The sequence below is a fragment of the Ammospiza nelsoni genome, chromosome 24 (assembly GCF_027579445.1).
Source record: "Ammospiza nelsoni isolate bAmmNel1 chromosome 24, bAmmNel1.pri, whole genome shotgun sequence".
Classification (NCBI taxonomy): Eukaryota; Metazoa; Chordata; class Aves; order Passeriformes; family Passerellidae; genus Ammospiza; species Ammospiza nelsoni.
The window spans coordinates 469,273-493,306 of NC_080656.1; the positions used below are offsets into that span (position 1 = coordinate 469,273).

At 43.3% G+C, this 24,034-nt stretch overlaps 1 protein-coding gene across 3 annotated transcripts; it reads right to left on the minus strand.

Moving 5' to 3' along the window:
- Window positions 1–4,920: 4,920 nt before the first annotated feature.
- NFRKB (nuclear factor related to kappaB binding protein) lies at window positions 4,921–22,987 on the minus strand. Of its 3 annotated transcripts, none has more exons than XM_059488363.1 (26): window positions 22,962–22,987; window positions 22,199–22,339; window positions 21,604–21,805; window positions 21,383–21,510; window positions 20,137–20,311; window positions 19,873–19,974; window positions 19,255–19,328; window positions 18,754–18,838; window positions 18,343–18,523; window positions 18,040–18,148; window positions 17,467–17,593; window positions 16,391–16,456; window positions 15,338–15,417; window positions 15,217–15,257; window positions 14,738–14,795; window positions 13,722–13,896; window positions 13,289–13,395; window positions 12,714–12,837; window positions 12,254–12,330; window positions 11,437–11,657; window positions 10,652–10,934; window positions 9,774–9,992; window positions 8,566–9,342; window positions 7,604–7,710; window positions 6,746–6,881; window positions 4,921–6,039 (listed from the first exon to the last, which is right to left on the minus strand). In XM_059488363.1, exons 2-26 carry the CDS (start codon window positions 22,319–22,321, stop codon window positions 5,914–5,916), a joined length of 3,903 nt encoding a protein of 1,300 aa, XP_059344346.1. In that variant the 5' UTR covers window positions 22,322–22,339; window positions 22,962–22,987; the 3' UTR covers window positions 4,921–5,913. The 3 variants fall into 3 exon arrangements, with proteins under 3 accessions (XP_059344346.1, XP_059344345.1, XP_059344344.1); XM_059488362.1 differs by having other exon boundaries at window positions 14,738–14,798; XM_059488361.1 differs by lacking the exon at window positions 22,962–22,987 and having other exon boundaries at window positions 14,738–14,798; window positions 22,199–22,357.
- Between the last annotated feature and the right edge of the window lie 1,047 nt (window positions 22,988–24,034).

A 24,034-nucleotide genomic window follows, 5' to 3' on the forward strand; every position in this document is an offset into this window, starting at 1 on the left:
CCATCTCGTAGCTCAATCCGGTCCGGCAGCTTCTAAAGCATTACAAAAGACTGGGAGAGAGATAAAACTCACAGGGTGTCCTGTTACTTTGCATTCCAAAGAGTAAATAAAAGGCTGATTCAGTGGGAGGAGAGGAAAACGTCATCCAGCAGCGCTGTGCTTTCCAGCTGAACAGGCAGCCCCCAGAGCAAGGGCTGGGTACGGCTGGAGATGGGCACAGCCACCTTGGGCTGATCCAGCCTCTCTATCTGCAACGCAAGGGAATAATTACTGACTGTGGAGAATGGGAGCTGGAAAGGTGTAGCGAGTTGCTCTCAATTGGCTACATGCTGCTCTGGGGCAGAACAGGGAGGTGGCACTCCCCTTCCCAAAGCTGTTCAAGGGTTACTGTGTCATTTGGATGGAAACTTCTCCTTTGATCTCAAATGCTTCTCTCACGAGCTCAGGAATGAGAGCCCTGCTCCCAAAACATGATTTTGGCAGAGATCAGAAGTAGCTCTGCCCTCCTGAGATCGTGAAAGCTGGCCAGAACTAAGGGGTCTAGTGCCCTGCTCCATCTCAGGGATGTCATGGGCATAAGGGCAGCCTCCAACACACCCCAGACAGCTCCTAGAATCGCTTCCAAAATCCAGGAGGGTAATTTCCCGTGCCTCTGCTTCTGGTGCCAGCCACGGGGCTCCCGAAGGAATACAAAGCACTAGGAAACACTAGGATGTAGCTTTGCTGCCGGGACTATAAAGACAGCCAGGTCTCCTTGAGCTCTTCAACGCTAGAAAGCAGAGAAACTCTTTTGTGAGCTCTGAATCAGCAACAGTGTTTGCCAGCCAAACTGTGAATGCAAGAGTAGACAAGCCTGACCGCCTAGTTTCTGGCACCGTGTGTTTTGAAACCACTGGGCACGCCCAAGGCTCCAAGTCAGGTAAAGTTTGTCTTCTAACGAGCTGCAAATGTGTAAACTGAGGCCTTGACTTAGCTTAAAGCAGAGCGCCCTTTCACCCTCCCCCAGATCTCTTTGACTCACCTCAACACAAGCTGAAAATTAAGAATACAATAAATCCTGTCAACCAGCCTAATTCAGCTTTGTAATTATAATTACAAAGGACTCATCCCTCCAACTGGGGGCTCTCCTGGTCTCAACTGCCTGAAAACAGACTAAACTTTCCTGTTGCCCTTCAAAGGAACAGAGTGCTAATTTTCTGCCAAAAAATACTTAGGGCTTTTTGGGAAATACTCAGCTTTGCACATTAACACGTTCCCTCCTCTCAGCTGTCCTAGCAGAGGCTGGAACAACAGCCCAGCTAAGTTTAGGATTTTTGGTAAAGTAGAGAGGCTGCATATGACATTGCAATTATAAAAGTGACAAGACAGATAACAACCTTTGCACCAGCACCTTCACAGCCATTTCAGGGGCCATCCTAAGTTGGAAGTCACTTGGAAGCCACTCTCAGTACAGGAGCACTGGCAGACCCAAAAGCTCAGCTTACCAAGTTACTGATTGTCATTAAGGTACTCAGGACATTCCTAGCCAATGAAACAGAACTTACTTCCTTACACAAACAAAGGGAGTGCAAAGGGAGGTCAGTCATTCGTAAAGCCGCAGTGACTAGAGGGCTTGTGACTGTCTCATATCCATAATTTCACTGTGTAACTGAGTACACAAGAATAATTCTCACCACAGGCTGACTTACAAGAACTCTCCTTAAGCAGTTTAAAAGCCCTCAGTGCAAATTCCTTTTGGGTTTTTTTTTTTTTTTTAGTAATCCAGCATATTTTTATATATATAGAAGCATATTTTTGTATGCATGTCTTGTAAATATCAAGCAGCCATTGCTTCCCCAAGCACAAACCAAAAAGTTTCCATAAATTGCTTCAGAATAACAAATAGAAACATTAAAGCCACTTGCCACGTTTCCAAAAAATGCCAGCACCTTGCAGGTCCCTGTTAACTCTTCAAGCAGTGTCAGCATGCAGGGAGAGCATCCTGACCTGCAGCAGGTTTTCTCTTCTTTTCTTTCTCTGCTCTACTTTCCAGGCCCTGATGGCCTTGCTGTGGGTCAGCACAGCCACTTACTGATGCTCCTCTGGGATTTGGTTGGCACCTTCTCTAAGTGTCATTGCAAAACCTCGAGGTTCTGGAGCTCTGAAGGACCAGCATGTTTCTGCTTCAAGGATCTTGCATTTGGCAGCTGACTTATTCTGCTCCAGGTGCAAACTGCAGGACAGTGAGAAAAGTAACATTAGGAGGTATGGGTGCAAGGCTCACCAAATTGGTTTGGTGAACACTTCCAGACATAAAGAAACACATTGCTTCTTAAAATACTGACCTCTGATTGAGTTTCAGTATTCAGGCCTCAATGCAGGATGCCGTGTACAAGATTAATCCAGGCCCAAATGAACTAATCCACATTGAATGGGTCACTTGGCATAACCTGTGTCATCACCTGTGTCATCCCTAAATTAAATCATCAATAGCTCAAATTTGCACTACTCATGCAAAATTTCTTTAATAGTCCACAAAACCAAATGGCTCTATCCAGGGAGTGATTCACCGTACAGGAACAGGAGAGAGGTCAAATAAATTGTTCCTCTAGAGGGATCAGCAGCTGCAAATGCAGTCTTGTGGTGAGAAATTCAGATTTATTTATTGAGAAATTCAAAGCACAAGAAAGATGATTCCAGCTTTCCACCTCTGGATCTACACACATCTGGTCTATCCACATAACTAGGGTCCAATAAATCTCAGATTGAGATGAGTCAGTTGCAAAGGGGTTAAGTACAGGATTAAACAATTTTTCTACCAAAGCATGTTTCCAGCCTGGACCCAGCAGCACATTCTCCCTTCCCCACAGCTCGAAACTGCTGTGTTTAGTGTTTAGGCTATGGGGCAAAGTCTGAATTCCAGAATGCCATCCTACAGGATGAACAGCACCCAGCCAGAAAGGTCCTGAGTTCAGGCACTGTGCACCCAACTTGTGGCAGGCACAGAATTGGGTCTATTGTGAGGTGGTTCAGGTTTGCCATGTGACAAACAAGTAACAAGGTTTTTGCATTTACTAAAAACAATGCTAGGATTTTCAAAGGTATTGGAAAAATGAAGATCAACTGTTAAAACATGTCCAGTTAATGACTCTTTTGAAAAGAACACTTGAGGTGAGCTCACAGGGTTATGAGGGCATCCTACTGAATTATATAAATACAGATTTCCCCCATGATTTAAATAAAACAAAACAGTTGTTAAAATAAAGTTTAGAAAGGTTTTAAATGGCTAGTGGCTGTTTGTGTAGCCTGCTCAGTTTTTTAAAGCAGGTTTTACACAATATTCTCTTTGTGGAAATAAACTCCTAATCCACAGCTTTTAGGAGATAAACAAGGCTCTTTGATAACTAGTGAGCATCTCAGTGTGACAAAAACAGGTTGAACTTATTTTTTAAACTAGAAAAGGTATTGACAAAGATTCATCAGGCTGAACGGCCCTTTAGTTCCAGGCAGGGCAGGTGGAAAATGGGTAATGTCAGTATAAATACTTTCTCTAGGCCCTCTTCCCCTGCATGCTGCCCTAGCAGCTCTTACTGCAGGACTCATCCAGAACAGCTTTCAGGCTGCAGAGCAAGAGGATGTGAGAGCATACACCACCTGGAACACAGTCTAGTTTGTAGATACCCTCCCCCAGTCTCAGCACACCCACAAAACCACAGGAGCCCTTCTCTGCCCTTCTGCCTCATATAGTTCAAAGTTACTTATTAAAAACAAGGGCTCTTGACTTGCAGTAGCTTAGGGGTTATTTTTCAACCAGAGTGGAGCAACTCATCAGACAGGTGGTAGCTGAATCACAACAGGCTGTACTTTGTTTGTGAAAGCTAGGATAAACACTTCCTACCCAAGCCAGCACATGGCCATTCAAAATCAGAAGCCCATCCAGTGTCTGATGCTCTTTTCTCCCAAAACCAGACTTCAAAATAAAAGAGCATAAACCTAAGAGAAGCAACAGGGAGGCAAATGTTGCTCAAAAGTAGGACGGTGTTTAACAGCAAGACACTTAAAACCAGCAGCAACCACCTGAGACACACTAAGCTTCTCGGATTAGATGCAGGTTTCTTGTTTTCTTAAGCTTAATACTTCCAAAGCCTCCTGTGTCCAGCAAGAAAGTCATGAGGATTGACAGAAATTAGAGGGTCTTCACAATGTAACCATCTTTCAGCACTTGATTGTAGGTTATTTAATAATTTATTAATTATGAACAGAACATAGCAGGATTATCTTGATTATGTTTTGAATTTAAAAGGCTCTTTCACATAAGCAATAGCAGGAAATTGCTCGTTGCCTGCTTAATTTAGTCTTTTAACTTCACAACTTAAAGGACTTTGGAATGTCCTCACCTCCCTCCCACACCACAGTCCTTCTGCTGGCTCCTGATTGATAAATGTGCAAAACACGTACCAAACATGGCAAAGCAGGACAGAAAACCTTTATCACTCCATACTGTGAAGCATATGGACCATAATTCAAGCACTTGCTTTCAAATGCTGAACTGATGTGTCCTGCTAACTCAGCATTTATATCCAGTCACTTCTTTTCTTACCGAAATAGCTGTTTTCCTTCAAAGTGGGAAGTGGGTTAGATGCAGTACAGAAAGATCCACAGCCCCAGCCGGAAGCCCAGCAAAACAGTAACACACACAGGGCTCCAACCACAACAGTCCCGAACTGTACATCTTGGTTCTTTAAGCATATTATATTCTATTATATATAACTTGGAGTAAACCACATCTTAAAAAAAAAGCCTACAGAAAAAAAAAAAGGTTAAAAAGAACCATCTTATCAAGAAGATGGACAGGTTATTAGAAGATGGACAGCCCTTGGCAAGCTGGACAATGACTGTACACAAAACATGCTGTAGAGAACCAAAAGGATATAGCAGAGATCTATAAGGCTTTCTACACTTTTATTCTTCTCCTGGTTCAGCACATCTTTTGATCTCATTAAGCTTCAAGGTCATGTCAGAACAGTCACAAATTCATCTCCAGTATGTGCAAAATTCAAAAATATTTACATAGACAGATAAAACTACAAAAGTAAAACCAAAACTAACAGCCAGGGTCACGGGTTAAAGTATTTCTTCCAGAACCCAAGAGACAACAGTTTGGGTGTATTTGAAAACATATTCCAACCTTTTAAATCAAGGTACAGTTTGTTTCCACTGATAAAAAGGTTTCTATGTTGAAGAAAACTAAAAGAGGATTGTTCTTGTGAACATCACATTTTTCCTTTCCACTACAGTCCCATTTGCTGACAGACTTGTTCACACAGTGACTTTCTGTCTCTCATCTCCCTCTCCTCCATGCTCACTCTTACAGCAAAACACCCACTTTGACTCTCACCCTGTCTTTGACAGTAAATTGACATGGATGTAAGTTACAATAACTCCGGTGTCAAAGATACCATCCTGAGCCACTAGGTAACAGTGGTGACAGCCAGACTCCAGTGAAAGCAGACATCTTTTCCATGACTTTGAAAAGCCACTGAATAACCCCTTCCAAGCAACCTTCCCTGCTTAATGAAGATCCAGGATAACTGCTTTGTCTACAACTGAAAATGCAGAGGATTTTTTGTATTTGCCAAAAGTCCTTTGGATGAAAAAAGAACAAAAACCAGCAAGACGTTTCTTAAAACAACAATTCCACAGAACCTGGATTTTCATGTCTGAATTGAAACATTTTGTTTTGCAGGTACAGCATGTTTTTTCTGTGGAATTTCTACCCAGACATGGCAGTGCTGACCCTGGAGAAGCAAGGGCAGAACCCAGTCCAATTCCAAGCCATGGCTCGGGTTATGCAGCCTCAGGTGTTTGGTTGGATGGAGGATGACAATAGGCTCAGGGAAGTTCTTAGAAAGTGATCCATGTTAAAACCAGAGGTCACAGCTGATCCTGAGTCTGCTTTGGAGATGGAGCTGTCGTCACAACCACAGTGGACACTGCTTTAGTTGAGCCAGAGACTGTTCCTTGCTGGAGATGGGAGGCTGGAACTGTTTGAATTCTCACCTGTGTGAAATGGAAAGAAATAACTCATCTCAAGAATAACCTGGTGACACAATGACTGCACCTGCACTGTGCTCTGGTGAAGTACCTGCTTCTGCTGCCAACAAAAACTCAGTGATTAGAACAACACCAAGCACCAAAACCACTGCCAGAACAGAATATATCATAAGAAGATCATTCCACCCACTGCCCATGAGAGATGGTGACAGGAGATTTCCAGATTAGAGAGGAAGACCTGAAAAGTAGTTTGAATAAAAACCTGTATGTCAGCTGCTGTTACACATTTTCAGAAGAAGGACTTGGATCCATTGGATACCTCACTTCTACAGACTTGTTAATATCAGCTGTCGATGCAGATTAATGATTTGGAATTACAGAACACTAAATTTCCAGACAGAAAGATGGATATGCAAATCAGTTATGTAACTTCTTCAAGAAAAAGTGACCCACAAAAGCTAAAGTACAAAGCACTACAAAGACTGCTGCATGTATAGAAAAATCCTGATAGGACCTTTGGTTTTACATTCGTTATACTGGCAGTGCTTCAAAAACATTTAAAAACTTTATTTGGATAGAGAGAACGTAAAGGTGATGACAGATTCCATGTGCTTAATGCAGACACTACAACCCCATGTATCCAGTGTAATGTCCTAATGGAGATGTTAAGTCATTAAAAAGCAAATAGAAAGATCATTCCAGGTGCCCTTACCTGTGTGGCTTGGCCTTGCTGCTGCAGCTGCTGTAGCTGCTGTGCAGTCAGAAAACTCACAGGCTTGTTCCCAGCAATCAGTTTAGTCCCTGCTGGCATTGTAGTCAGAATGATATTTCTGCCTAATCCACTGATGCTAAGGAATAATAATTGTTGAAAGGTTAGTAAACAGCATAGCAGGCTCAATCTTTCCAACTCCAAACCATTCTTCAGTTGCTAGTAGATTATAGTTCTACCACATGTACTAACCATTTTAAGCAGTGGGTTTTTTTTCCCCCCCACAGAACTGGCAAATACCCTAGTGACAAGTTTATGTCAGTTTTTATAAATATGACAGAGAATTAATTTAGCACACAAATCACACCCATTAACTCTGGACCATGCACACACTGGGTTAGCCTGATCAGACCTGAACACTTCACAATGCAGAAAACAGCTGAGCACTTGAAATATTAACTAAGGGAGACACTATCAGAATTTATGAAAGAATAAACAAAAAGCCTTCAATATCTGAATGCCAGAAGAATTCTCACTAAGGCAGTTAACTTCTCTTGAATGGAGAGACAGCCTCAGATTACAGATATTTTTCAGTGTGTTAATTCTTGCTCAAACACACAGAACTAATTGAACAGCTGATTTCAAGGCATAGAATGTTTTTTCTTTGGTGTATTTGCTAGAACCTGTATCTCAAAATAAATAACTAAAAATTACAATCTCATTGCAGACACCATATCCACTCCGTTTCTTAACAGACTGCAATCCTATTCCAGCCTCTGTCTGCTTGCTCCCCAGAAACCCACTGAACACAGACCTTCCTCAGCCAATTTCTAAAGCAGAAATGAGATGCAAAGCACTCACTTGGCGCCGATGTTGCCCTTGATGATGGGGGCAGTGACCACGCTCTTGCCCTTCACTGGCTGGCTGATCACTGACAGGGGTACTGTGATCCGTGCTGGAAGTTTGCCCTGGGGAATGGAAAGAACACATGAGGAGCCATGGAGAGCTCAGCAGAGAAACTGGTCGATAACATCTGCTTTGTGAGAGTCCTGTGAGCAGAAACCAGCAGCAGTTTTGCTGATGAAATTTGTGCTCCAGTTCAGGCTTCTTAAAATTCATGTCCCTCTCATTCACTACACAGCTGTATGGACCCTGAAAATCCACATCATCTTTGCACCACAGGATCCATGATTTTTATCCTTAGGAAACAACCATAGTGTCATTTAGCTTATGTAACCACAATACAGTTTATGGTGCCTTCAGATTAGGGTATTAAAACAGCATTCAAGGATGAAATCAGTAAAAAAGTTAATACAAGTAATAAGCACTTGTAGTTCTGAATGTTCTATGACACCATTCCAAGGGAAATTATTGCCAGGGTGTGAGGCAAGACACAGAGCTGCAAGAGGCAGGACTTCAGATATGCAAAGTTTATTTCATTCACTTGCAAAAGGACATAAGGGAAGAATCTGACTTTTGGGGGGCATTTAGCTGCAATTTCAACACCATGAAATGAGTTGCAGACCCATACCCAGAATACATTGTGGCTTCCTCATCCTTGGAACTGTTCAAGGCCAAGTTGGATGAGGCTTGGAGCAACCTGATCTAGTGGAAGGTGTCCCTGCCCATGGCAGGGGATGGGACTGAATGAACTTTAACGTCCTTTACAACCTAAAATTTAGAACCTAAATACAACCATTGCATGACTGCCACATTAATGTGAGTCTCTGTGGATGCAAAGAGCAGTTTTCAGCCATAAAACATCAGTGTATTTGGCACCCCCCTTCTTTACCCACCCCCAGTGAGAGCTCAGCATTACTCACTGCCTGGGATGTAGATACCACTGTGGTGCTGACGGGCACCTGCCGCACAGCCGTGGCTCCTGTACCAATGGTGATGGGGGTTCCCGCAGTTCCTGAGGCCACGGCAACTGCTTTGGACACTGTGGCACTCATGGTGGGTAAGGAGGTGTGGCCTGTGCCAGCAATGCTCACCGCCGAGGACGAGGGCACCTGCTTAGCATGAGTGGCTACCGTGATGGTCTGCCCAGCTTTGGGGGGTATTACACCCAGCCCCTGCACAATTCTGATAGTGGCAGCTGGCTTGGCCTCCGTGGATGCCACCGTGGTTATGGCTTTGCTCTTCTGATCTGCCACAGTCATGCCCAGGGCAGGCATCAGGCGGAAAGCAGAACTTGTTGGCTCTGCAGTCTTTAAGTCAGGAGTCACTTTAACCACAGTGCCTCCGGCTGGGCTGGAAGAGGCAGGAGACACCGTGCTTGTCTTGGCTGGAGACTCAGCAGTCTGGACAGGGTTGGATGTCACGTGCAAAGTCGCAGAGATGCCTTTCCCACCAGCACTGCTTCCCGCAGCTGCTGTGAAGAGGTCCTGAGTCAGTTTGACAGTAGTGACTTGAGACTTGGCCAGGGTGGCCATCATATCTGGAGTGATGCGCAGCACTGTTTGTCCCTTTGCGTCTGTGGTGATGGAGGATGGGGGCAGGCGCAACACATCCTTCCCTTGGATCCGAAAATTGGTTGCTGTGAGTGGAATGCCACTTCCAGCCTGGGTCTTCACGCCGAGCTGTCCTGTAATAGCCACCTGGGAGAGATCAGAGAAATGGTTCTGTCAAACTGGGAAAAGGTCCAAGGCACACTCAAAGCAGAACTTCCCAACAGGATGATGTTTGCTCCCACTAGAATGCAAGTGGAATAAGACTAGCACTCAGTACACTACTGGAAATAGTTCTGGTTGTTTATCAGATGGCATTCTCAATCCCATCTGAAATAGGAAATACTTGTGGGGTTAGTTTCTTTTCCAAACAAAATGAAGGAGAGATCACAAAAGAACCTGCACTAACACATCTTTCACCTGTACATGAAAACAGGGCTCAAACACACAAAACTAGCAACTGTGTCAGCCCGCACAGTCCATCAACATACACAGCATTACAGCTCTCAGATGTTTACATCTGCACAACAGAAAACAATCAGGTTGTGGAGCCCAGTTTCAAGTCTCTCCCTCCCTCTCACCTGCTTGATGATGTTCTGGCCAGCCATGTTCTGAATGATAGTGGTGGAGGAGGTGCTGGCAGCAGAACTGCCTGGAGAGCTGGTCACTGGCTTCACAGCAGGGCTGGGCACTGCAGGCAGCCCCGTCACAGTGATACCTGCCTGGCTGGCCATGGAGCTTCCTGCTCTTGGCACCTGCACAGGGCTACTTTGAGCTTTTACAGGCAGAGTCATCACAGCCTACAGAAGAGAGGAGGAAGACTATGAGCAGACTACTACAATAGGAACAGTCTAGTGATTCTTTTTTGTATTGTGTTAGCTTGCGGGTTCAGGGAAGTTCACGAGAATTCCCTTGCAAGGATTCCAACTGCTTGGAACTGTAGTGAGGTAGATGTCAGTCTCTTTTTCCAGGTAACAAATGACAAGAAGAATTGGCCCAGGGTTGCACCAGGGAGGTTAAGTTGGATATTAGGAAATTTCTTTTCACAGAAAGGGTGGTAAAGCATTGGAACGGACTGCCCAGGGCAGTGGTGGAGTCACCATCCCTGGAAGCATTCAAAAAAAATGTGTGGATGATGCACTTAAGGATATGGTTTAGTAGTGAACATGGCAGTGTTGCTGCTGTGTTCATGGCTGGACTTGATGATCTTGACAGTGTTTTCTAAGCTTAACGATTCTGTGATTCTAAGTTCTATGGACTTTTTATGTAATGCACAATTTAATGATGCCAGGTAAATATGTGAAAAACAGAGCACTGAACAGTATTGCATATGTAAAACTGTTTCTGTGCTCTTGACTGCAGTTAGTGCATGTTTCAAATGAGCACAGAATGCCTGCGCATCACACAAAAACACTGCAAGTCAGATCAGATGTCAGATACTCTACCTCTTCCAACTCACCTGAGGGAGCACTTTGGTTTGTGTGGCTGTAGCTGGAACACGGATTTGAGGCACTGACGTGGGCTGCTGCTGCTGCTGCTGCTGGGTGACCACTGGGGCTTGCTGGGACATAGTTGGGAGGCTGGACTGGGCAGTGACCACACGGACCTGTGGCAGGCCTGAGGAGCTGCTGTGACTGACCACACACGGGGTGGGCGCTGGCCCTGGCGGTGCCTGTGAGCTCTGAGCTGGGGACAGCAATGTCCCCAGCTGGGGCATGGTGGGAGAAGACACCAGGAGAACGCTAAGGAAAGACAGAGCCAATAGGTCAGCAAAGATGTAGGACATACACACAATCAGAGAATCACTGAGGTTGCAAAAGACCTCTGAGATCATCGAGCCCAACCTGTGACTGATCCCCACCTTGTCATCCAGCCCAGAACACTGAGTGCCATGTCCACTTGTTCCTTGGTCTCCTCCAGGGATGGAGACTCTACCACCTCCCTGGGCAACCTCTTTCAATGTCTAATTATGCTTTGTGAAGAAATTCCTCCTGATGCCCAACCTGAACTTCCCCTGGCACAGCTTGAGACTATGCCCTCTTACCATGCTGCTGTTTCCTGGATGAAGGGTCCAACTCTCAGCAGCCTCCAACCCCCTTTCAGGGAGTTGCAGAGTGGTATGGTCACCCCTGAGCCTCCTCTCCTCCAGGCTAAATAATCCCAACTCCCTCACTAGTGAATTATACAAATTATTGAAAAACAGCCAGCAGCATTCCCAAGTCACATAGGGGACAGGAGCAGTACCTCTGGCTGGGTTTTGCTGGCTCTGACCCAGCACCAGATACACTCTTGCTGACTGCAGACACCGGTGGGGGTGAGATGGGTGTTGCTGGCAATGCAGGGGCAGTTGGTGTCACAGGAGTCACAGGAGTTGGTGGCATGCTGGAGTCACTGAGGCTCAGCTGACTAGGATCTGCTGTGCTGGTGGGGAGGGCTTTCACAGTACCCTCCTTACTACTCGACTTCTACAAAGAAACCACATTCAGGATCACAAAATCTGGGGTTAATCGCTGCACCTTACAGTAGGCTAAGCACTTCAACCTGAGTTTTATATGGTGGTGAATGATGTTCTGCTGTTAAATCCTGAAATCCAACATGACTGACTGTCTGCCTTTCCCCAGCTGCAACCCTGGACGAACTGGTGTGTTTGGTTGCTCTTGCTCTCAAGGAAAAGTGCACCTCAGTTGTGACAAACATTCAGAACATGCAGATTTCAACCTTGGTTAATGTGCCAATAGACAAGTACTTCAGAAATATTTAATATCAGACATCCAAACCCTGAGGGCTTCAGCAGAGCAAGGGGGAGAACAGACGTGTTCCACACACTCTGTTACAAATTAACCTCAAAACTAGATCTGAAAGACCATCCCTTTGATAGGGAGCACAAATGAGAGGATAATAGTGGAAGCTGTGCACTGACATTCATATACATCATGAATTACTAACTCAAACATGGTAATTTTCATCACCTGCTATGGATGCAGAATTTATGGATTAAATTAAGACTAATTTCCTTCTCAATCCCAAAATCGGCTGTGCAACCCTGAGCAAAGAAATCTACCATTTTAGCTGGAGGTTTTGGCTTCTGAAGAGCTTTCTTGGCCTTTGCTGCAGCAGCTTGAGCATGATGGATCCGTTCTGCAAGGACGAATTAATGGTTAGAGCTCCTGAACACAAGCAGACAGATTTAAGGAAGAGGCTAAGTAAGAGGTGCAGATTCTTCTTCAGACAAGGAATTAAACACACAGTCATGTAATGGTGCAAAGAAAAACATCTAGAAAATTAGCCAAAAAGGTTGAAAATAAGACACATAAAAACATATATCTGCAGTTATTGCACATGGGATGGTATTTTTCCAACAAATGCTTCAAAGTGACACACTGCTCTCTAAAACTGGGTTTAAGTGCTGAAGGACTAACATAAGCAATTTGACTAGGGAAAAAAGCTAGACTGACAAATCAGTGTTCATTATCCATCTTTAAAAACATTTTTAATTCTTAAGATCACCAACTCAGGCTTACCAAACTCTTCCTCGCTCCTGTCCCGGTGCAGGTAGATCCACAACTTCCGCCCAATATCATATTTCACACAGGGATCTTTCTCATAATGCAATCGGTCCAGAGCACCACTAACAACAGTGTTAACCTGAAGTTCAGAATACACAGATTATAAGATATCCTTTGCTGGACTAGCTAAAACTGATGAATAGCAACATGATCCTATTTGGTATAAAACCTGAGTAAGCTGCGAGCAATCTCCACCTGAGGGAGAAGTGACTGAGGGCAGATATTGCATCACAGGATGGTGTTTGCCACCTTGGGTTACATGGAGCTTCCACCAAATCTCTGAAAATTGACTGTTCCTCAATCTAAAATGTGAGCAGCTCCATGACAGTGTTAACGCCATGGCTTTTCTAGCTGGTTTTCATCATCCAAAGTTGGTGCAGATTTGCAGCAGCTCATCATAGTAGTACACAGCTCCCTTTTGCTCATCACAGCAGCATACAAAACTATTGGGCCTTTGCCACTGAATATTGCCTGGCACCAAGCAGTGTATTTTTATGAGAATCTGAGGCCAGACAAGACATCCAACTTACCTGAGCACTTGTAACATCTGGAGCTAGGAACTGGGAATCTTTGAGCAGCTCACAGATTTCAGCTCGAGTTCCCTCTCCATTAGGAAGGCGAGCAGCAGCATCACGAACTGAAACAAAAAAACAGAGCTTAAACTTCCAGCTGTAACTGGACAGCAGTACTCAGGTACTCCACCAGATCAATTTTGGGACTGCTCTATTACCCTTGCTCTCACAGTGTCTACTTGCTTACTAAAATCTAGCCCCAAAAATCCCTCAAAAATACGAGGAGAGATTATAAAGGATCATTTTAAAGTACATCTGTGCCAACTTTGTGCTAATAGTGATGAACTTGGGTACCAGCATTCAACCCCAATGTAGATTGCTGAAATCATTGTTTTAGGGGTCAGAGGAATGTTTTTCTTCTTTACAGAAGTTTTCCTGGCCATGACCTTACCAAGAGATAAAATGGTGACATATGCTGGTCTGTCTGAGCGCAGGAGAGAATGTTCCCGGGCTTTGTTTAAGGAGGTTTCCTTGTCAAACACTCCCTTCACAGGACCAACAACCGACTCAAAGCCATGCATCCGGAAGGTGAAGGCCTTGTGGGGCTGGCTGTAACGGTAACGCTCCTGGAGGTGAACACAAGAGCACTGACTTCACCAGGAAATATACACCAAAGCCTCATGTCATATTACCAAGTAACTTGTTATCATTCTCTAGAGAAAGCCTTTTTAAACTAAAGGCTCAAATACTGCTATATAGACTTATTTTAGATCAAGAAAATCACAAACTATTTCATGCAAAGTACAATGCTCCACCTAAGCAAGTTGGGCAAGTGCACCGCATTCACTGTCAAGCAGCTGCACAGACTAGAGAGGTGCCAGAAATACAAGAGATACACCTTCTGTCCCCTTCCCCTTCCTTCCTTTTATCTGGCTAAAGAGAGATTTCCAAAATTTAACTTATAAATTCTGTCCTGTAGACAGCACTTGGAGAGAAGGGAGAAGAACCCCTATCATGTGTTTGCCCTCTAATTTCCACTTGCATCTACTACAGATAAGATAACTAAGTGGATGGTTGCACTTACTGAAACTTATTTTTTGCTTGCACACATACATGGCCAAAAAATAAAGAGGTAAGTGGGGGATGGTGGGGGATGGCAAAGGAGACAGAGGGGTTGGCACAACCAACTGACACTATCAATTCCGTTAATTTTATCCAATTAGTTTTTACCAAATTAATTTTACCCACTGAAATACCCACTGGAAATACTGATGGTTTTGAAACAAGGCTATGTCATTAGCAAGTTTTATGCAAGGCCAAGATACTGACTTCAAGGCAGAAGCAACATATCAATTCTTCACATTAACTACATTTGTGTACAGTATAAAACAGCGGTCCTACACAAATTCTCCTGATTTAGTGGCCAACTGTTTTAACAAGTGCCTTTAAAATAAAGAGTCTCCTTACTTGCTCTTGAAACACCCGTTTCTCCTCTCCAGTGCTAGGCCGGACTACATAGTCAGTCCTTCTGAAACAAAGGCACCATCAGTTCTGAGCACAAGAAGCCCACAACAGTCCCAACAAACCCCTTATCCTTCTGCAGATTCTTCTGAACAAATCCTGAAAATATTTATGGTAACAAAAGCAAGCCCTGTAGAAATCTTAAAGTATGCTATGTGCAGTACCTGAAGGCAAGCAAGGACTAAAAATTATCTCATTAGTAAAACCTAAGCTAGACTGCAGCTTTGTTCTGATAATATATGTGAATTTGGATAAAATCAGTTGATTTCATGAAGTCCAGTTACTGCATTTATAAAATCAAACTATCAAATTTTCTCCTGCCCCATGATGTAAAATTGTTTTATTTTAAGGTCCAGAGGCACAAGGCCCAAATCCCACAGATTCAGCAGCACTACAAAGGCTTTCAAGCAGTGTTGCACACTTACACTCTGGGCAGTGGCATGGCATCCGAGCTGTCTTCATTTTCCTATTGAGAAAGAAATGTCAGTGTTGGGTAGAACTCAGTCAGGTCTCATGCTCCTAGAAGGTGATTTTTGTCTCACTCACTTTGAAAAAAGTCTGGTCTTTGGTCTCCAACCAGAGATGAAACAGGGCTGACAGTTCCTTCTCATGATCTTGGTAACTACCTAGTAAGAAATAATGAAAATGTAAAAATAGAACTTTTGTAATTGTTAGGAAGCCAGATGCTTGTAATTCCCAGTCCTCTCCTGTTCCCTTCTCTCCTCAATGCATAACCAGTCACAGATGTTCAAACTGCAATATTTGAACACCTCCAGGCTTAGGAAATGCTAAATCCCAGTGATTCCCAGGAAATGCTAAATCCCCAGTGATTTTGGTGGTACAAAAAAGATGGTGCTTCAACTCCTAGCACAGAAGGCAAGATGCTGTTTGGGACCCAGTCCCCTGTTCCCACTCTCCAAAGTAATCCCAGTTACTGAATCCATGAGCAGAAACACTGGCCTACATAACCTCCACCATAAACTGCGAAAGGATCAGAGGAAAAGCTTCCTGACTCCAAATCTCTGCCAGTTTAAGCCTGCAAATGTGATCACTAGAATCACCATAGTAAAGCATGAAAAATTCTGTGTAGTAACTAAAGGAATGAACATAAACACAGAACATCTGTAATTTAATCAGTATGAGCCTAAGCACACTGATCATTACGTTGCTCTTTGGTTCCCAATTTTAAAAATGAGAATAGTATCAGTTTGCTCTACAGAGAAGCTTAATTCCTTTGCAGTTGTGATAATTACTAATTACTCTGAATCATCAGAAGGTATGCTCTACAGAAGGGAAAATAGGAAAGTGTTCAGACAAATTTGAAGGCTGACAAACATAGTTAAGTCAGCAACAGAAAGAAATACAGCCCAGTGCCTTTGTTCATTTATGTTCTGTCTGCTGCTGATACTGACGTCTTGTCAACACCTCAAATCCAAAACATGTATTAGCTCAGCTAAAAGAAAAGAAAATGCCTAACCATGGAATTAACAGCTCTGTTTGTGTTTCTCTCCAGGATGCAGAAAGACGAAAAGTAAAGTCCTGGCGAAAACAACAAACCTTTACTATAGTACATATCATAGAAGAACACAAGGTACTCACCAAGCAATTTCCACTGCTGAGTTTTCTCCTTGAATTCAACAAAAGGTGAAAAGCTGGAAGGAGCATCTACAATGACAAATGTACATGTCAGGGACATTATACCATTATCCAACCTCAAAATCATACTGTGGTTATGTCAAGTTAAAGACTCACACTGACAGACAGAGCATTTTAAATTATTATGTAAGTGCATCTCTAAAATTATCCTTGCCCTTGGGAAGGGGATAGGATCCCTTTATCACCTTGGGAAGGTGAGCATCTCAAGAGTATAAGGGCAAGCACAAAGAAAAAACAGAACAGGATAATGGGCCTTCCAACAACAGGCTGTCAGCTAAGAGCCTCTTCCTGCTGTTCACCATGTTCAGACCCGTTATTTCGTGCACCGGGATGAGAAAATGCCAGCTGAGCACTTTATCTTCAAGCTGAAGAGGAAAAAGAAATATGAGGCCCCAGGGACTGTTATTGTACAGTGAAAATTCATGGACTCATGGGAAGAGAACTTGAGATTTACAGCATTCACCAGCATTATGGACAATATGCTGCAAGGCCACCACAAGGCCACCACTCTGTCTCTACCTTTAAAACTTCTCACTATGCAAATCAGAACCACAGAGTAATTCAGTTTGAAAGGAATGGCTGAAACTCAACTGGCCCAAGCCCAAGATGGGTCAACCTCACGTTTCAGTGGATTGCTCAGGGCATCATCTAGTTTGATTTTTATTATCTCCAAACCCAACTACAACTTAACAGTGTGGGGGAAGAGACTAATTCTTTCCTGCTTCAAATACCCTGCCTGAAGCCATGATCAGAACATGAGAAACTGTCTAGAGACAATTTCACAGATATTTTCACATACTTGGGAATCATGCTGGGTCTTATGTACTATCCACATGCAAAACAAGTCGACCACAACCAAGGCATGTCAACCAAACGGCCTATCACAGAAATAGAAATACTGCAAGCAATACAAGGATTTCTTGTAGTGGTGAATGAGAAGTTGATTTGAGCTATACTGCAAACCAGACTAACTAGAACAGAGAAAAAGCACAATTAGTATTTTTAACATCTCTTCTTACCTCTGCTCTCGCCTGCCAAATACTGCAAGGCAGGTAAAACCAATTCAGACCAATTAGGGGCAAAGGAGAACCAGTTATTGAGTGCACTGGCATGAGAAGATTGCCAATCGAGAACTTTATCTTCAAGCTGAAAAGGAAAGATAATTATTTTATTAATGATCTCACAAGTTTAAACTATGACTGTCTTCACAGAAAACAAACCAGCTGAACACATGCAGGGGACAAAAAGGTTTTTATGTACGTGAAATAATCACCTGACTTTTTCAAGTAACACAGCACCAAAGAAGGGGAAAACACTTCCCGATTTCTGCCCTTAATATAGAAAATATATCAAACCATGTTCTATAGAATGGGTATGGAAAACCTCACAGATTGAATTGACTAAACTCATGAAACATGTTAAAACCAGAAAGTGGTAGCACTCCCACAGGGTTTAATTTCTTTAATATGTAATCTAAATCTTATTATAATTTACAGCCAAGTAAGTCTGGAGAAAAGTCACTATTACAAAGCTGTAAGCTCCTCAATTCTTTGCTTCCTGCAAAGATTCCTAGTAAGTGGGTTGTTCCTTACCACAGAGAGAATAGCAGGTCCTTCCAGAAACAGTATCTCCAAAAGAAGGAAAAAGAAGCTGGATGATATTTCATTTACTTCAAGGCATGGCTTCATATCTTCAAGAGGTCTTCAAAAGAAAGAGAACGCAGAGTAAATCCTCTGAGTAAATATTCACCTCCATATACAAAGATGAACACCACGTATTTCACCCATCCCAATCTGCATGAAAACGCAGCCTGCAACAGTCCCACAAAAATGTGAGCTGAAACATGTTGCTTTTTCCATCCATGTTAGGTGTTCAGGGCCCTCTGGAACACTTACTCCTCTTTGACAGATGACAGAGGGAGTGGGGAAAAATCCTGAGACATTGATGGGAGTCCATCTGCATTGCCAAGAGAGTCAGCCAAATCTTCCACCTCAGATTTAATAATCTTTGGCTTCTTTTTTTTCTTATCTTCCTTGTCCTTCACCTTTTTCTTGAGGGTTGCGAGGTCAAATAAGGCTTCAGATATGATAGAAGTTAAGAAGAATACTTAGCTTCTTACTATACCTTAATGAAAGTCATAAACTATTAAAGTATGTATCTAGAAATGTATGTTGTGTGCACTCTTTCACACATCAACCATTCCACCTTTCCAGCTGCTGTCATAAATCTTCACTTTTCCCCTCAACAGAAAACCTCTAGTTTTTAAATCAACATATATGAAATAAAAAAGCAAAGGATCCACTGACTTGCTAAGGAACCTTTCCTGCCAGCATTCACTCGAGTCATGATGTCCTCAAGGGTGAGGTCTGTTGTGACTAGATCCGGGTGATCCTACACAGGAAAATAGTACAGAAATTAAACTGAGAAAGGACAAAGTCTTAAGACAGCCATAAAGTGAAGAAGTACCCAAGTACAAAAATGCACCAAACTCAACCAGGATCAGCTTACTAAATTATTTACTGCAATAAAAGTTGGGAAGTCTTCTAACCCTGAAAACCAAAACTTTGTCCCTCCAAAACACATAACACATAAAATTATAAAATCCTTCTATCGAGGTGAACATGGCCAGAAGCTGCATCTATACACTGACAATGGAACCCAGGTTACAACAACGAGCTAATGGGTAGGTGCACACAAAAAATAGCAATCATTTCATCACCCAGAAGTACCCTGATCTTTATGGCTAGGAGATAAAAACATCCAAGTTAAAATGTAGTCCCACCCCCCAAGACTTTTTGACATCTTACAGGCTGACGTTTTCGTTTCTCGTGGTGCTTCTTCAACATCATCTTTAAATCACTTTCTCCAAGTTCTATCTTGTCTGTAATGAAAATAATTATTTGCAGTTTTCCTCTATTGTTACCTTCGACACTTCTTAGAATGCCATTTTCTATCCATTTACACTTCCAGCAATCTCCAAATTTCAGTAACAAATTTCTCCATATATGAATTTCCTTCATTCATTCATCCATTCATTTCAGTGCTTCATTCAGTCATCAGACTTCACTGCTGATGCAAGCATGGAAAAGAATCCAGAACCAGCTTGAACAGTTTGAAAAATTTATTACAGTCACTATAGGAGGAATTCTCAAGTATTTTGAACTGGACTATGCTAATGCTTCAACATCTAAAATATAACAGAGGAATCAGTAATATTACAGAAACTATGATTCTTGTGTTCAAATACTGGTCTTGCAAGAAGAAAAAGATTAAACTGGGAAAAGAGTCAACTATTTTGAAGACTGCAAAAATGAAGCATCACATGATTTCCCATCAAGCAATAGATTTTAAAGATGATTTCCTGCAAGGTCTCAAGGTAATTCTCTCCCCTCTAGCCATACTGACCCCCTTTGTTTGGTTCTCACCTGCAGTTTTCATGTCCAAGGTTGACAACGTGGGGATCACTCTCAGGGGAACTGGTGGACTTGAACAACGTGCTGGAGAGCGTGGAGGCCAAGAGATTAGATCTAAAACAGAGGTATAAATTTACTTCTGCAAGATCTGACACCAATCTGCTGAACTATTACCATGTGTTCATTAGATCCCAGCCAGTGGAAGTAGAGGCCAGAATCAAAAATGTGTCTTTTTCCATTCATACCTGGAGTCTTCAATTCAGCCCAGGGCATTACCTTCCTCATCAGAAGACAAGGCAGTGTCTCCACACTCCTCTTTCACTTCCCTCAGGATCTTCAAGTAGCGCCGATGTGTCCGTCTGTCTCGTTCTTCCGAGTCATATGTTGGTGGGAAGTGCTTTCTCCTTAGGGTCATGTCAGGGCCTCCTTTCCTGGCTAATTCCAGCAAGTGCTGAAAGGAAAGATTCATGTGACATTAGCTATGTCAGCTACAGTGCTGTAAGCCAGGACAGGTAAGCCCAGCTCAGATAACTTCCAGCAAGGTTACCATGAGGTGCCATCAGTGCCTCAGATCTGTACAAGGGGAACCTTAGGAAGAATCAGTATCTGCCACACACAGGATTTTAAACCTAGCATTTTAGACCATCGTTTAAAGGGGAGAAAAAAAAAAACAGGTGAAATTTCTACACCTTCTTCTCCACACGTAACACTATGTGTCATTTTATGTGAACTGTTGAGAAGAACTTAAATCATTGGTGTGAGGGGTAGTTTCCACACAAGTATGTAACAATGTAACCTTTGAAAAAACCATTTTACTTCTCATGGCTTCAGAGGAAATAACTTTCTATGTATTCCATATTGTTGCCCAATTAAGTTGTGGATGCCCCATCCTTGGAAGTGTTCAAGGCCAGGAGCAACCTGGTCTAATGGAAGGTGTCCTTGCCCATGGCAGGGGATTGGAATGAGAGGAGCTTTAAGGTTTATTCCAACCCAAATCATTCTGGGATTCTCTATTTTCCACAACATTGTAGGCCATTTTATAAAGACACATTTTCTTCTTCATCCCTACATACCAAATGTTTCAATGTCTAAGTGTAATGAAAATAAATGAGCAATAAACACATTTCAGCTGGCAAAAATTTGCTCACAGAAGTATCCACAGAGGAAGACTTTACCAGGGATTTGCAGGAATGAGAATCAGAGGTTTGGATCCACATATTTTCTAACTGTAGTTGCTTCAGAAATGGTAAACAAACAAAGGTAGAATGACTTGTTAAGAAAATAATAAGTTGCAAAGGTGCAAATGCAGGAAGTGGGAACAAGGTGGGCATGAAAAGACAGGTCACACAAGTGAAAGCTATGAGAGTTACACAGCCTGAAATATAGCAACGAGTCTATCTGGCCCACTGGAAAATCCAGAAGCATTACTCATTCAGTTCATTAGAGGAAAGACCTCAGAGAACTGTGACTGCACCAAGACACTTGTAATAAAGACAAGTTATTCATCCCAGAGCACACTCACATTGCGGGAAGCGAGGATCTGCTTGAGCAGCCTGTAGAAGTACTGCTGCTGGGCACTCAGGTAGCGCTTGTACTGCGACTTGTAACAGAGCTGCCGGTACTTCACCACCTCGGGATTGAAGTGTCCATCTGTAATAACAAAGACAAAACACACACTGGGTTTTCAACTACTAGCTGAGATCTTGCCCCAAACCCGCAGGGAAGCTCACGAGGCTGACTGACCCCGGAAGAGTTTCTGGGCGATGTGCAGCGGGTTCCCAAACCGAAAGTTCTCCCCACTGAACAGCGCTGAGATGAGTTTGTTCTGATGCTCTCGGTTGTTCTCAGGGAAGTGAGGCAGAAATTTTTTTAGGTGCTCTTGCTGCTCATCTGTCAGGACCTCCTGCCATGTTGACAAGCTGACAACCTCAAAGAAGATCTCAGGCTAAAGAAAGCAAGAAACAACAGTGAAGAAAATGCAGCCACGTTTTTGACAATTTTCTAGCTTTTTAAGTGACACCAGTCATGAGACACTGTTTTATAAGACACAGGAAACAATAGAGCATAAAAATGAAAGGTCAAGAAATTGATACTACTAACAAGAAAACAAATTCAAAGCTTGCAACAATCTTCTTAATGGCAATTTAAAAATAATAAGAATGTAACAGAATTGATTTGAAAGATATTGTCCCGAGATTAATCAAACACTCGACACTTTTCCCAAGGCAGTCAAAAACACCTCTCCTTTCCAGTTTGCTCCATAAGCCCCAAAAAAAGGAGTTAAACACATTGTTTATATAGAGGCTATGATAAGGTGAAGTGTCTCAGCACTACTCACATCCTCCAGGAGGTCCTCAGGCAGACTGACCCGGGTGGTGCCCAGCATGCAGTCCTCCATAATCCGTGTGCAACTGCCCTCCAGCTCCAGGGTGTCTGTGAGCATGTGATCCAGGGAATCCATCCTCAAGCCCTCCTGCTCCTGGAAAACGACAGCAAAACCCTCAAAAAACAAAAATCCCAAACCCAGATACATCCATCCTGATGTGAGGAATGATGGAGGACCCACCTTTGATGGGTGATTGTTTAAATGGTAGCTATGGAGTGGGCCTTCAATATCTGTCTGTATATATATATATGTGTGTGTGTATGTATGTATACACACACATACATATGTATACATATCAAACCCATACATACACACGCACATATATATATATAAAACACACATGGAGAAGCATGGTCATGCCAATGGAGAAGTGCTTTTCCAGACAGGTAGATTGGGAAGTACAGCTGACCCATCACACTTTGCTTCCCACCAGCAGGAACCCTTTTCAACACTGTTAAACACCAGGACAGACTACATTTAAATCCAAAAGGCGGTTTTAGGGTGCAGAAGCGAAGGTCAGGTCTAAGGTGGGGTTTCCCTCAGGTTGAAGGTGTGACAGGGCCAGGAGCCCCGTCCCCTCCGGCGCGACGCAGCCGGACCGCTCTGAGATGCGAAGAAACGCATAAAACACGCGAAATAAAGAAAAGGGGAATAAAAACACGCAATGAAACGGGTGGCACAGCGAAGAAAACAGGAAAACAGGTTTATTTCATACCCCTCACGCGGCCCGGCTGAAGGCGGAAGGCGGCGGCGCTGCCGCGCCTGCGCAAACGCCCCGCCCTGCCGAACTGCGCATGCACACGGCCCCGGAGTCACGACAGGCCGCGACGCTGCAGCGGCATACCAGAGCACAAGTGTGGAAGTTCCCCTGAAAATACGGTAGTTGTGGAATGCTGAAGCCACCTATCAGTGGCAGATTTATACGGCTTGACTGCAGTCCTGTGCAGTGGATTAGTCATTGAGATGCTGTGGTAATATTACAATGAAGTGTTGAAAGGCTGAATATTTTGAATTTTAATGCAAATTTTCATACAGCAAACGGAGGTTCTTACTGTCTCTCCACACCTTTACCCACTGCCAGCCCCCTCCAAGGACGCACATTAACAATTTCCAGAATAACTCATTTAATAAAATCTCGACGGGGTAACGTGCAGGATTGCAGGTGACAGTAAGGCAATGTACTCACAAACTCTAATCTGTGCCACAACTTGGCAGACGAGAAATCAGAGTGCAGGTCTTACCCAATGAGCAAAAGACAGATTCAGTGCAGAACTTACGATGGACTCTTCCCTAACTTCTCCCTGCTTTTGTTCTTTCTTTACATTTAGGTGGAGCTTGAGTGACTCTTAGTGAGTGATTGGAGTGGATATTTCAGGATAGTACCTGAAATCACCTGGGATGGGGACAGGAGTTGCTCCTAGAGGGATTTTGTCATGGTTTGCTGATTCAACGGAATCATTCTCACCTCCCTCAGTTTTCAGATGCTGTGCAGCTGATCAGCTAGAAAGAACTTTTAAACTTTACCTTTAAATTTAAAAATAGTTTTTAAAATTCCATACTTTTCAAGGGTTTCAACAGAGACACAGGGGCTCCACGCCAGTCCACTCTCCGCTTATGCTCCCTTGGACTGTTGTGGGAGGTCGGAAATTCTGTGATCCATCCAGAGAGCAGCAAATGTATTTTCCCCTGTAACCGTTATACTGTTATCATCCCATCTATCCACACTCCACCTCACTCACCCTCCACTGAACACCTTAGCCCAATGAACAGATTGGTCATCGCGAGTGA

Excerpts from the sequence above, each read along its gene's own strand:
- NFRKB (XM_059488362.1), bottom strand. The coding sequence starts at position 22,321 with ATGGATTCCCTGGATCACATGCTCACAGACACCCTGGAGCTGGAGGGC. Across the intron at positions 15,418-16,390 it reads TCAGCAGTGGAAATTGCTTG|GTAGTTACCAAGATCATGAG; the intron begins GTGAGTACCTTG and ends ATTTCTTACTAG. Across the intron at positions 10,935-11,436 it reads CCAGCAAAACCCAGCCAGAG|CGTTCTCCTGGTGTCTTCTC; the intron begins GTACTGCTCCTG and ends GTCTTTCCTTAG.